The 14,780-nt window shown below is 40.8% G+C and overlaps 1 protein-coding gene across 1 annotated transcript in view; it reads right to left on the bottom strand.

Moving 5' to 3' along the window:
• SCFD1 (sec1 family domain containing 1) overlaps positions 1–14,780 on the bottom strand; it is a 275,000-nt gene that overhangs the window by 37,141 nt on the left and 223,079 nt on the right. Inside the window, exons 16-20 of the mRNA XM_073609415.1 lie at positions 9,615–9,685; positions 7,148–7,227; positions 6,975–7,037; positions 2,362–2,437; positions 530–583 (exon numbers count right to left, since the gene is read on the bottom strand). Coding sequence (XP_073465516.1) covers positions 530–583; positions 2,362–2,437; positions 6,975–7,037; positions 7,148–7,227; positions 9,615–9,685 — 344 coding nt within the window. The remainder of the gene's footprint in view (positions 1–529; positions 584–2,361; positions 2,438–6,974; positions 7,038–7,147; positions 7,228–9,614; positions 9,686–14,780) is intronic.

The following is a 14,780-nucleotide window of genomic DNA, read 5'->3' as shown; positions in this document are numbered from 1 at the left end:
AGACAAGTACATGGAGATCAAGCTTTGTATACAAACACATGGCCCCCAGAGCCATCAGTTTATGAGCTCCTGGCAATGGAAGCAACTTTAAGGAGGGCGTCCGGTTGGGGCCAGAGTCATTTCCAAAACACATTTTTTCTAATTCCTTTTTTAACTTGCAGCTGGGAGCAAATAAAATAAAACCACCAATAACAAAAACACAAATATACGAAAAGGAAAATAAAAACAACTGGTAGGAACAGAGTGATCCAGAAACACTTTAATATATTTATGATGCTTGGAAATGGGAGGTAATAACGTAGCCCTAAGGCTGGCAAAACAGCTGCAAAAGTTATATGCCTACTTTGAGGTTATAAATATAAAAAAAACCCTCAGATTTTACTAAGTAAATTATAACCTGTTGTCTGGAATACTTTGATCTTGCTTTATTTAGTATTTCAGTGTTACATGCTTTTCTGTAACTGTAGATTACATACGGGAAAGGCCAAGGTACTAATTGACCAATACTGTAAATCTAACTGTTACTTACCGGGTTGGATTTCACCTCCATTAGGCTATCAAGAATGCGGGTGACTGGCAGGTTCTACAAAGACAAAGACTGACAGGTATGAACAGGGGCAAAATAAATATATAGAGAGATTTGTCACTATCCAATGTAACCACAAAGCTTTAAAGGGAAACATAGTATATACAGTATGTGAATGCATCAGCTAAAGTATAACTTCAGTCATACATTTTTATAGTATGGAGTGGGGTTATACCCCCTCACATTCAGGTCTTTATTGATGCTTGTGTCCTAGCTGAGGTGACCTAAGTGAGACCTAGGTGAGATGAAGGAACACTTCTAACAAGCCTAATAGCTCTGGCAAGACAGCTCCCACACAGCAAGGGCACCCAACGTTTGCTCAAACCATAAAAATAAAGAAAGGAGCACCAGACCAAAACCTGAAAAATGAGCCCAAGATAATTTTAATTGCTGGTCATATAAAGTCATACAAAAACAGCCAACGTATTTTCAGGGCAACAAAATTCCCTTTTTATCAGGGCTCAACACAAAAAGAAAATCACCACATGGAGTAACAACTTGACAACAGTTGCTGAGCAGTAACGGAGTATACTTGTTTGGTGACAACTGACTTACAGGGGATTTTCCCCCCGTTTGTAGGCATTTCCTCTTACATACTGTTGTGTCTCTGGAACAAGAAGTTCAGTGGACTCCATGATATGGACCAATAAAAACCATATTGTAATCCTTCTAAATCTATCCTAAACTCAGCAAAAAGTTTTTGCTGGATGCTGGAGTTATACATTTATGTAAAAATATATATATAAAAAAAAAAAAAAATGATATTAAAAAAAAAAAACTTAAAAAAAAAAATGTGCTTTGCCCTGCATGGGTAAAACCCAGCCTAATTTTAAAATTATTTTACTTCAACCCAGAGAGATGCCCAAAACTTTATGGTTTAAATCAAAGTGCATATTATTTTAACTAGATTACAGTTCATGTCATTTGACAAGTGTAGCAGTTAAGCACACACATGCAAGGCATATTAAGGCTGCTGTGAAGTTCTATGTAGCTTAAACAGTGTTATCAATATTATTATGTCAGAGCATCCATGCCAGCATTTACAACTTCATCACAGCTGGGAAGCTAGAATCTGCCTGTATTTGCTGTCAAGAGTCTCAAACTTCTGGCTTGGAGCTGAGAAATGTAGGGAGTCCAGTCTTGTCCCATGGCTTAATCTTATATTGATGACTGATGTCTGTAGTATTATGTTTGGCGTAAATAAATACAATATGGTGAAGCTCTAATTTAAATTTCCATAGACACACACTTTACTAACTCTATATATTCACATCTTGCAGCTGACATTCTGGGAAGAGCAGACACATTTACTAAGCGCACAGCGGGAGATGTGACAGAAGGTTCTGTACCCAGTGCGTGTATCAAATGTCCAAACACATTCACAAAGCTTCTTGTTTTGAGCAGCCAAAACAAACAGGATAGGGGAACTGGGCAGGATAGGAAGGCAGCTGCATTAACCCATATGTAGATGTGATGGATGGGAACACAAAGAGTTTCAGCAGTACAGAATTCAACGGTGGAATGGCAACATTAGTATCAATGCAATTACCATTAAACTGAATGCAGGCTGTGTGTTCTGTGCAGGACTGGACGGCCACACAGCTGTGTATATGTGGTGCACCACAGTATAATGACATGCTGAAGACAGGGCTAAATTTACATTAAACCCTATCTGCAGTCACTCAGCACATGCAGCTCAATTACACTCTCGTCAGTGGTGGATGAGATTGTAGTTTACACTTGTCAAAATAAAGCCTGCTCCATAGTCTGTTTACCTGCTGCTTTAAGACCAAGTTTTTCACCCCCTCCATGACAAACTGTGACCCCGTATTCATGACTCTGGAGAGCAGCCTGGAAGTAGAAAAAAGAAGGCAGGGTATAAAGAGATGCATCCTCTGTGCCAGATCCTCCACCCTGCACAGGCTGCAGAGAAGACCATCATTGTACCTGAATAAACAGTGTGTAGCTTTGAAGGCTTCGGTTGTGGATGTGTCTATGTAATCTGTCTGACAGTAGAGGGAGCGTAGAAGGACAAGAGATCCTCTGTGGTGGAAGGGAACTGTGAAATGCCAACCTTGGCAGCTTTTCCAGCTTCCCATGGAATGGCATAGAAACACTAATTGGGATGGAATATGAAAGTCACAATACTACTAGGAGGGCTGAAGCCTACTTTGGGAGAGCGACAGGTCACATACAGGTGACTGTTGCAAGAGGAGAGGACATTATGTAGTATAACTTGCAGAAGAACTACTATGTAGGAAACATAAAATGGGTTTTCCAAATTAAAGTGATCGTAAAGTCTATTTTTTTTAGTTAAAAAATAACAAACGTGTTATACTTACCTGCCCTGTGTAGGGCCTCTTGCACATGATACTCCTGTTTGAGCATCTACTTTTTCAGACATTCTTTTTTGTATGTATTTGCGTTTGCACATTTTTGCGCCAACTTATTTTCATGTTCTTCTTCTGCGCTATATGTAAATGGGCATTTGCGCGCATTCGCGCGTATTTGCTCGCATGAGGCGTAAATTATTGATTTTTTTTTTTTTTTACTGAAGAAGGCACAGTGCTTACAATCAATGGGCTGTATTTTAGCTCAGGAAAAAAAAAAAAAGCTGTATTGAGATTTTTTCAAGCTGCAGTGTGCAAGAAGCCTAGAGGATTTGCACAGAGCAGCTTCAATCCTCCTCTTCTCAGGTCCCTCCTGTTGAGTGCCCACCCACAGCAAGGAGCTTGCTATGGGGGCACCCGAGTATCGAGCCAAAGCTCCCTGTGTCCATTCAAACACGGAGCTGCAGCCCGACACCGCCCTCTTTCTCTCCTCAATGGCTGACTTACTTTGATTGACAGCAGCAGGAGTCAATTGCGTTGCGCTGCTTTCTCAGTCAACGAGGAGGGGAATCCCGGGCAGCCAAGGCACTCCTGCAACATCGCTGGATTTAGATGGACCACAGGTAAGTTTTAGGGGGGCTGTTGTACACAATTGCCTTTACAATCACTTTAAAGCCATTAGAATGATTCGGTCACTCTACTAAGTTTCATGTGGAAAGTCACAACAGGTCACTGGCAGCAATGTGGCAAGAGGATTGAGAAGGATTTCCACATATTATAATATTCTACACATTATTTTAAAATACATTTATTATTTTGTGTCTCTTATTCTGCACCAAGCTATAAAAGCCTTTGCAGTCAAACTTTATAAGATACTAAGCTTGGATAGCTTGGTATTGTGTGGGATTATAGCGGTGCCACAAGTCATAGAAAACCACTTTATATATAAAACAAATTAGGTTAAAAGATGGGTTCAATAAAAATACATTGTGAATGTATACATATCATCGATCACTGGTGTCCAAAAATATAGATGGTCAAAGCGTGGTGTTTGATACCAACATGTTTCACCAAGAAAGGCTTCTTCAGGGAATTTACAGACCACCACTTTTCACAAAACTCTAAAAGACCATCAAAGAGAGTGACTGAGTGAGTCCACAACTATGTGGGAGGGAAGCTCTGTGCGACCACAGGGGACACAAGTGGACCATGTCAAATTATAATATTAACTAGAAGTACTGCAAGGGCGCAAGATCAAGCTGCGGTAACCATAATTTGATATTCTCATAAAACAGCCACAAAAGCTGTGATAAGAAGCCTCAGTAGTCATCCTCACATTCCAGCCATTCATCCGCTCCCGGCTGGTGACGTCAGGCAAGCAAAATAAATAATTCCAACAGACTTAATCCATGTGCACCAAATAATGTTAATCAGGAATAATCCATTGATACAGACACTACTGTTCAAGTTCAATGTACTACACAGTGCAACTAGAAAAGCAATAAGGTAGCAGTAAAATAAATCTCAAGAGAAATAGCTGATTAGGTTAACTAAAGCCAGGATAAGAAGCCGCAGTGGTCGCCCTTATATTCCAGCAGCTGACACGCTGGAAATGCCAGCCTCTTATATCTCCAACTCGATCGGCGTCTAATGGCACTGGCTGGATGCAGACAAATGGCTGGAATGTGAGGGTGACCACTGCGCCTTTTATATCACGGCTTTAGTGGCTGTTTTATGCTAATATCAAACAATGGTTACCGCAGCTTGATCTGGCGCCCCTGCAGTACTCTTTGTTAATATCATAATTTGAAATGGTCCGCTTGTGTCCCCTGTGGTCACACAGAGCTTCCCTCCCACATAGTTGTGGATGTACTCGGTGACTCTCTGATGATCTTTTTGAGTTTTGTGAAAAGTGGTGATTTGTAAAATCCCTGAAGAAGCCATTCCTGGCGAAGCATGTTGGGATCAAACCATCTATATTTTTGGACACCATTGATAAATGATATGCTATATATACACATTCATTTGTATTTTTATTGAACCCATCTTTTAACTTTATGTGAATAAACTTCATTCCTTTATAAGATACTAATTCATAAGCAGGGTCAGAACTGGGTAAAATGAAAATGTTTCTTTTAATATGAAAGCAATTAAAAACTTATTGTGTTTTATTGTATTTTTACAGTAATTATGAACATGAGTAGAATTTTAATTGTGGGAAAAATGAATGCTATTGTCTTAGTATTCATATCCCTAGCAACAAAAATGTACTTCATTCTATAGTGACAACATTAAATACCGGGAAAAGACTTTACATTTGTGTTATTTAATTACCGCATTAAATCTATCTTATGTAAATTTAACCATAAAGATATTGTTGCTATGGCAATGTCATGTTGTGCGATGATCTATACATTCTGCCTTGCAAGGGTGATTATGAAGTACAGCTCCTGAGACCCTTTCCTGTGTGTCTTGTGCTACCTTCTTTATTCCCATAATTATGTTGTCAGATTTACAGAGTCCTTAGTAGAACTACAGCAGCAAATCAAAACGAATGCTGCCATTGCCCCGAAACAAGGATGCCGCTAGTCACGTAATAGATATCTGAGAGACCCAATGCATTGAATGACGTTGTGGAGGCTTCTGACAAGGCCTCTTTTTTGTGTGCTGCTAATTATAATGAGGAAGAATGCTGTTAAGGTTTGATGATCCCCAATATACTGCACCCTCACAACTTCCCTTGCTTTTAGTTCTATGGAGCAGTGACAGACTAGCATAATGATATGTAAAAATCCATGAATGTTGAGTGGCCTATTATCATATATAAGTGTGATCATTGTGGGGTGTATCACTATCATGGGGAGGACTGGTACTACAGTATACCCCTACTTTTGTTGAGTGAAAACAACCCACTCTATACAGTGCAAGGATTTTTAGAAAAATGAATTGCAGAAATTAATGTAAAGCAGTTGTCCAACATGTGCGTTCTAGTCACTTTCTACTTCAAGAAAGCTTGGTTGGAGTATCTATCTGCTATAATGATGATAGGATCAATTGTAATTTTGTAATAAATTAATAACTTCTGGAAAAGGCCTTTCACATTGACAGATAAATGCATCCCTGGGCCATTCTGTACACAATGCACAACGCAAAGGAACATTTTTATTGGGCAATTTTAGAATATCAGATGCTGCAAGCTTAAATAGAAAGTCACTTTTTTGTTATAACTCTATTTGACAAATTGACTTATGTAACAATTACATGTGTTATATGGATTGAAGTTGTTCTTCAAAGTGATATTAAAGTCTTGTTTTTTGTTGTTTAAAAATAACAAACATGTTATACTTACCTGCTCTGTGCAGTGGTTTTGTACAGAGCAGGCCAGATCCTTGCTTGCACTCCTGGCCCTTCCCTCCTGCCCCCACAGCAAGCAGCTTGCTATGGGGGCACCTGAGCTGAGTCGCTGCTCTGTGTGTCCCATTCAGACATGGAGCCATGGCTTAGCCCCGCCCCCTCTCTCCTCATTGGCTCACTGACTTTGATTGACAGCAGTGGCTCTGCTGCTGTCTCAGCCAATGATCAGGGGAGTCTCGGGCAGCCAAGACTCTCGTGCAACATTGCTGGATCGAGATGGGGCTCAGGTACATATTGGGGGGGTGGCTGCTGCACACAGAAGGTTTTTTTTATCTTAATGCATAGAATGCATTAAGATAAAACACCTTCTGACTTTAGAACCACTTTAAGAACTGTCAACGTGTAACAGACAGACACAACCCCTGAACGTATGCAATGTCTGCACTTGTTGCAAATAAGGAAAGAAAAAATGTTGACTGAATTCCTATAATACTGTTATTGTTGTAAAATGAGCAATATATTATCAAAATATACAATATTGTGGTAAAGGAAGTGACCACTGAATGTGAACATTCTCTGTTCTATTTTACTTCGTACCATTTTGCCCCTACAAAACATTATTACAAATTATGAAAGTTAGGACATTTCATTTAATGAACTCCAACTAGTAAAATACATGCTAACAACACAAGTACATTTCTTACCCTTTGGATTTAGTTGCAGAAAGACCATAGTTTGCTGGTGCTGATGCCATCTTTGCAAATGCTCTAATTCAAAGAAAAAAAAAAATGAACAGACCATGTTACTGTAATAACAAAAAACTGCAGTACTTTGGTTAATGGTAACTACAGAATGCATAAAAAACTGTACAGCTTACTTCCACTGTTTGATGTAATTTAAAGGTGCCAAATTGCATCCCGCATCCTCAAGTGCCTTCTTATACTGATCCAGGTCAGTCTGATACAGGGGGATATAAGAAATAACATGAAACGTACATCAACAAGAGTCCTTCTGCTCTCCAAACCCTCCGCTACAATTGAAATCCATAAATTACAGCTGGGCTCATATTAAAGCAAAAGTATTCTATTAGAGTTTCAAAGGAAAAACAAAAAAAAAAAAAAAAAAATACGAAAAAGCGGAGAAGACATGCAAGATAACACTCATTTTATACCATCTAAAAAAGGTATTCCAGGATAACAATGATCAGATGAAGATATAAAAACATAATTCAATTGATGAATTAAGCTATATAACCATGAACAATGAGTCTCATTAAAGAATGAGATATATAAGGTAATCGTATATCTTCTGGAATTAGATCTGATTAGAACTGGCACATCTAAGTATGCAGGCATCTTGGATAAAGCTGTCCACAAAGACCATCCCCCGCACCGCCAGCTGTCATCGCTGTCAATCTGCGATCGTGACCGGGAAGACTACCCTGCAGTAGAGTGATCTGAAAGTGAGGCTTGAAGCGCTCGTGGAGCACAGCATGGAAAGGATGACATTGATGGTGGTGTGGAGGATGATCTATGTGGTAGCTTTACCCAAGATGCCTGCACACTTAGATGTGCCCGTTTTAATCATCAACCATGTGAGTTGCTAAATGGTGTACCTTCATTAAATGTAACCATATTGCCATTCTTAGAGGCACCTCTCTTCTCTTTGATACTCAGTTGTGACTTGACGCTACTTGTATATCTAGTCAAAATGAATGAAAAAATTTTGCTTGTCTTGCAAAACGCTCTCAAACCAAACTACTCTCAAACCAAGGTTTTACTGTATTATTATTATCTAAGATTTGTATAGCACCAACAGTTTGCGCAGCGCTTAACAGAATGAAGGCAGACATTACAGTTACATTACAATTTGGTACAAGGGGACTCAGAGGGCCCTGCTCCAATGTGTTTACCTCTTACTTACATAACCCAAGTCAGCTTTGAATCTGCACCTCTCTTTTCAAAATGTAACCACTTCCTGTCCACGCTATAGCCGAATGATGACTACAGTGCGGACCTACTTTGCCAGGGGGCCGTCATATGACGTCCTCCCGTGCTCGAGCGGCCTTCGCACCCCCTGCAGGGTGCGCGCGGCACGCTCTGTGATCAGCGAGTCAATGAGATTCGGCTGATCACAGATCAGAGTAAGGGGTCGATCCCCACCCCTTACCACATGATCAGCTGTCAGCCAATGATGGCTGATCATGTGATGTAAACAGAGCCAGTAATTGGCAATTTTTTCTCCTCACGCTAGGATAGCATGAGGAGAAAAAAAGAAAGCTAATCACCGGTGGCTGTCAGAGGGACATCGGTCCTGATTCAAGGAGAGCAGCTGCTGCCTCATCTGTGCCACTTACCAGTGCACAACAGTGCCAATCAGTGCCCACAGTGCCACCTATCAGTGCCTCATCACCAGTGCTGCCTATCAGTGCCACCTATCAGTGACACTTATCACTGCTGCCCATCAGTGCCGCCTTATCTGTGCCTATCAGTGCAGTCTATCAGTGCCCATCAGTGCAGCCTCATCAGTGCATATCAATGAAGGAGAAAAATTACCTGTTTGCAAAATTTTATAACAGACTATGAAAATAGTTTTTTTTTTCAAAATTTTCCGTCTTTTTGTTTAGCAAAAAATAATAACCCCAGCAGTGATTAAATACCACTAAAAGAAAGCTCTATTTGTGTGAAAAAATTTAATTTGGGTAGTGTTGCATGACTGCACCAATTGTCAATCAAAGTGCGACAGCGCTAAAAACTGAAAATTGGTCTAGGCAGGAGGGTGGTTTAGGTGCCCAATAAGCAAGTGGTTAAAACACACCAATTTCACTTTCAGCTCCCATTCACCGGCAGTGTAGTGGGAGCATACATTTTTAGTGCATTTTTCCTGCAACGTGCATAGGGCAGCCCATTGATTGAAGTAGCTAATTTTGGCATGTTGTGGCTTACTCGTTTTCACTATGCATTTTTGCACATGGCAAAACGCGTGTTTGCTTCCAATAACGTGTGGGGTGCTGTTAATGATTAATGAAACCACAAGCGCAACACCAGTTTTTTACATGTTATGGGAACATGTAGATGTGCATGGAGCCTCACTGTAAAACCAGTCTGGTATTTAATTCAATGCCACCCTCTAACTGTAGTGCAATTGTAGAAGGAGGTAAAGAATAGAAGTTCCCATATTTCTTTCAGTAAAGGATTACTTAGAGGAATCATCTGTATCCTTGGTAGATTTCCATTTGCACAGAAGCTTCCTTTTTATTCTAGACTGTGACACTATAAAACAATTCATAATTCATTCATGAATGTATTGGAAATATTTTCAGCAAAGTATAGTACTGGCAGTACCTCTGATGGGGGCTGTGCAGACGTGATGTAATAGATCAAGAACAACCGCATCTTGTCTTCTGGAGTTCCAGCTACAAACAAACAGCAGGATATATATATGAAAAAGTAAAACACGCAATAAAAGAAAACCATTTGCTGCTTGACCACAAGTAAATGGAATAATAAATTATCCCCAAGTCCAGCATAAAGTTTCAAAAGGTGTATGTGTAAATAGTTTGTAGTTGATTCACTCAGTCTTAGTGGCTGGATTACTGTTAAGTGCACCAATACGAACACATGTTTTTAGAGCATGCTGAAAAAACAGTCCTGCAAAATAAAATGGACCTATGTGACACAAACTATTAGAAAAATTACAAAGGCTTACCACTTAAATATAATATGGATGACCCTGCTATTAAAGATAAAGCCATTAGGAAAAAGACTGCAATGGAGTGGCAAAAGAGGCCTATGGTTAAAAAAGGCAATATGCAAGCTTTCAGCTAGAGGAACTGAAAATGCCATGTTGATGACTGTATAGTACTGACCAGAGCAAAAGATGAAGTAGGAGGAGCTACGCATGGCTATCTTTTTGGTTTGAGATGTACATACAGAGCGCTCGTTATTTGCGCTTGAGATAAGTGCCGGACTTGTAAGTGTTTTTGCATTATTTAATAAATGATTATCTAGCAGACAGGACTATATTCTTTCTATTTGCTTTCATAGGCCGCTACTGTTATGGAGGAACCGCTCTCCTGGATCCATATCGGCCATAAGGAGACTTTTAGATCCAGATAAGGGAATACTTGTTTGGCCGTCCTGTTGGTTCAGGGGTCATGCTTGTAAGTTGAGCGACCATCTATATATACGGTGGAGGTGCTGCACGTTTTATGATACCTGAGAGCTTTACCTTGAGGAACTATTTTGCACCATCTGGGAGCTTCAGTTCATGAACTTCATAGCAATAGCAGATTCATTTTGAATGCACGGGTAAGGGTAAAAGAATGCAGATGCTATAAGGATACTTCTTATATTACTGGGATTGGTAAAGTCGTCAAAATAAAAGTAGACTCTGCCTTTAGTAGTAGTCACTTGGACACAAGTGCTTGCAAGATCTACATCAATGTCTTAAGAACAGACTGTGAAAATAATCTAAAATTGTGCCTGCTAAAATATTTACACACCAGCGTTTGTACATATATCAAGTCATGCTTGGCATTTATTGACTGTTGAACCACAAAACTATCAACCAAATATTTATGGCTGTGCATTGGCCCTAAATTTCCATTTTAAATGTGTTACCATTAAACTTCAATGAACTGCTTGGTGCATCTGATACACAAACAAATATACAAGCGTGTCATGCAGACATCAGTCGTGTGCAGTTAGAAACCCAATAAAAAAACACAAATACAGCTCAAAATAATGCAGGAATGGGCTTTTCTGAGAGATATAGTTCAAACTGAAGCATGCTGTGCTAGTATACACCTAGCAGTCTGCATTATTCATTATTTACTGCCACATTGGCATTGGGTTTGATAATTGATTACTGGTGTTAAGGTGAGTAGCTTCAAGTCTGGAGTTAGCAGGTACAATTTAGAGGCAGATTTATTATTACGTTTTGGTTAAAGGGTTGGGTAAGGGTTAGCTCTTCAGATGTAATAAACTTGCTTTGGCTATGATTGTTTCTGGTGTGATAAATTGCATCACTAAAAGCTACATGCTCAAAAATTCAGTAAGCAGGTATTTTTTGAACGGCACCGAATTAAATTGGATCAGAACTGCATTTCTGAAAATAATTCTACATACCTGTCAAGGTTGCCCACTCTCACCACTCTTATTCTGGCTCTGGAACCATTTGCGGAGGCAGTCTGCTCTCATCCAGATATAAAAGGTATTGACGTTGTGGGCTCTTCTCATAAAATATCCTTATTCGCAGACGATATTTTGCTAACTTTAACCTCCTCCTGGATATTGTGTCAACCCTTCCAAATCTAAAGCACTGTCGGTCAAACTCTCTCTTCCAGTATTAACAGATCTCAAAACAGCCTTTCCATTTCATTGGCTCTCCTCCTTGTCCTATTGGGAATCCGTCTCACCTCATCATATGCAGGATTGTACCAGGTCAGTTTTTCACCCTTGTTCAAAAGATTGTCTGACATGTTGTCCTCCTGGTCCCACTTACCACTGTCCTGGTTCGGTAGAATAACTGCAATTCGCATGTCTTATCTTCCGAAATTACTTAATTTGTTTAAAGTCTTGCCAATTTCAGTACCTCCACATATTTTTTGTATACATCAATGTAAGCTTTTGAAGTTTATCTGGGAATCCACCTGTCCTAAAATCAGTAAACAGGTTTTGTACGCCCGAAGGATCAGTGGCGGCCTTTCGGTCCCTAACTTACAAACCTACTATACCGCAGAGAACATAGCTCCGCTATCCCACCTCCATGAAACATACCAACTACTGCTATAGACCACAATTAATCTTGTCGACTCTGATCCTATACTAGTCTCTTCCCTACCCTGGCTCCCTCCTATCCATCGCCTGGCCACAGTAGGGCCATGTTAAGCCCACTCTGTACGATTATGGGACATTGCTAATTATTCCCTCTAGGTTGCGAAAATCCAGCCCAATTTTCCTGGTGGACTGCGAACGGATTCACGGACATTCACTCCCTGTTTACCCCTACTAGGATACTGACATTTGACGCTTTGCACTCTCATAATATTCCCTTACGAGAACACTATAGCTACCTACAACTTAGGCATTTTTTTCCATAACTCATTAAATCCCACCCTACCCCATATACTCTGACCCCTTTTGAGAGCCTATGTAGAGCCAGACCCCACTCGTTGATATATTTATCTATAATTTCTGCAAAAAAGCCTCCATTAAGACCCTATCATTTCCGATGGGAAAAAGAACTGGGGAGGCAGTTAGAATCTGAGGACTGGCAGAATATGGCTACTTTCACACTGAAAGCACACCTTTTCTAACGTCCCGCAAGCGCACCGTCCCAGTGTGAAAGCAGCTTTCACACTGGGAGGCGTTTTTCTAGGCGCTATTTCTAGTGCTAAAACGCCTGAAAAAAACCTCAGTGTGAAAGTAGCCCTAGACTATAGCCCTTTCCAAGTGTTTGAGAAATGTTCTTATATTGGAGAACGCCTATAAAGTGCTGTATAGGTGATATTATATGCCGGCTAGATTGGCTTGTTTTATCCCAACTTACTCCCCCCTCTGAGTCTATACCCTTCTGCGTAACTTATTTCATGTTAACCTCAAAAGGGACCCCTATGAAGCCCTTACTGGCAAACCAATTGTTGAAATTCTACGCCTGGAACGGCAACAGGCCCTACATCTCTTTACTGCAACTAAACTAACCATTGCGAGGGCATGGAAAACCCCTGCGGTTTGCTTTGAGGCGGTCGAAAACCATATGAACGATGTCATGGTGAATGAGAAGTTGACGGCCATCCTCTCGGATACGCATGACAAACTTCTTAGAGCTTGGCAACCGTGGATTACATATACCCAGCCCTCCCTGTTTGACAGTACAGTATCTCACAAAAGTGAGTACACCCCTCACATTTTTGTAAATATTTTATTATATCTTTTGTGACAACACTGAAGAAATGACACTTTGCTACAATGTAAATTAGTGAGTGTACAGCTTGTATAACTGTAAATTTTCTGTCCCCTCAAAATAACTCAACATACAGCCATTAATGGCAACAAAAGTGAGTACACCCCTAAGTGAAAATGTTCAAATTTTGCCCAAAGTGTCAATATTTTGTGTGGCCGCCATTATTTTCCAGCACTGCCTTAACCCTCTTGGGTATGGGATTCACCAGAGATTCACAGTTTGCCACTGGAGTACTCTTCCACTCCTCCGTGACAACATCACGGAGCTGGTGGATGATAGAGACCTTGCGCTCCTCCACCTTCCCTTTGAGGATGCCCCACAGATGCTCAATAGGGTTTAAGTCTGGAGACATGCTTGGCCAGGCCATCACCTTTACTCTCCGCTTCTTTAGCAAGGCAGTGGTTGTCTTGGAGGTGTGTTTGGGGTCGTCATCATGTTGGAATACTGCTCTGCGGCCCAGTCTCCAAAGAGAGGGGATCATGCTCTGCTTCAGTATGTCACAGTACATGTGCGCATTCATGGTTGCCTCAATGAACTGTAGCTCCCCAGTGTCGGCAGCACTCATGCAGCCCCAGACCATGACACTCCCACCACCATGCTTGACTGTAGGCAAGACACACTTGTCTTTCTACTCCTCACCTGGTTGCCACCACACACGCTTGACACCATCTGAACCAAATAGGTTTATCTTCGTCTCATCAGACCACAGGACATGTTCCAGTAATCCATGTTCTTAGTCTGCTTGTCTTCGGCAAACTGTTTGCGGGCTTTCTTGTGCATCATCTTTAGAAGAGGCTTTCATCTGGGACGGCAGCCATGCAGACCTATTTGATGCAGTATGCGGCGTATGGTCTGAGCGCTGACAGGCTGACCCCTGACTCCTTCAACCTCTGCAGCAATGCTGGCAGCACTCATATGTCTATTTCCCAAAGACAACCTCTGGATATGACGCTGAGCACATGCACTCAACTTCTTTGATCGACCATGGCAAGGCCTGTTGAAACTGTCCTGTGAAACCGCTATATGGTCTTGGCCACCGCGCTGATGCTCAGTTTCAGAGTCTTGGTAATGTTCTTATAGCCTAGGCCATCTTTATGGAAAAGCAACAGGTCTTTTTTTCAGATCCAAAGAGAGTTCTTTGCCATGAGGTGCCATGTTGAACTTCCAGTGATCAGTATGAGAGAGAGAGAGCAAAAGCACCAAATTTAGCACCACCTACTCCCCCCATTCACACCTAAAACCTTGTAACACCAACAAGTCATATGATACCGGGGGGTGGCTAATTGGGCCCAATTTGGACATTTTCACTTAGGAGTGTACTTACTTTTGTTGCCAGAGGTTTAGACATTAATGGCTGTGTGTTGAGTTATTTTGAGGGGACATCAGTTTTACACTGTTATACAAGCTGTACACCCACTTCTTTACATTGTAGCAAAGTGTAACTTCTTCAGTGTTGTCACATGAAAAGATATAATAAAATATTTACAAAAATGTTATGGGTGTACTTACTTTTGTGAGATACTGTATGCTTCTCTCGATTTAAT

This window comes from Aquarana catesbeiana, linkage group LG13, assembly GCF_042186555.1.
Source record: "Aquarana catesbeiana isolate 2022-GZ linkage group LG13, ASM4218655v1, whole genome shotgun sequence".
NCBI classification, from domain to species: Eukaryota; Metazoa; Chordata; class Amphibia; order Anura; family Ranidae; genus Aquarana; species Aquarana catesbeiana.
The sequence above is the reverse complement of the archived record's forward strand: the minus strand, read 5'-3'. Positions and strand labels throughout refer to the sequence as shown.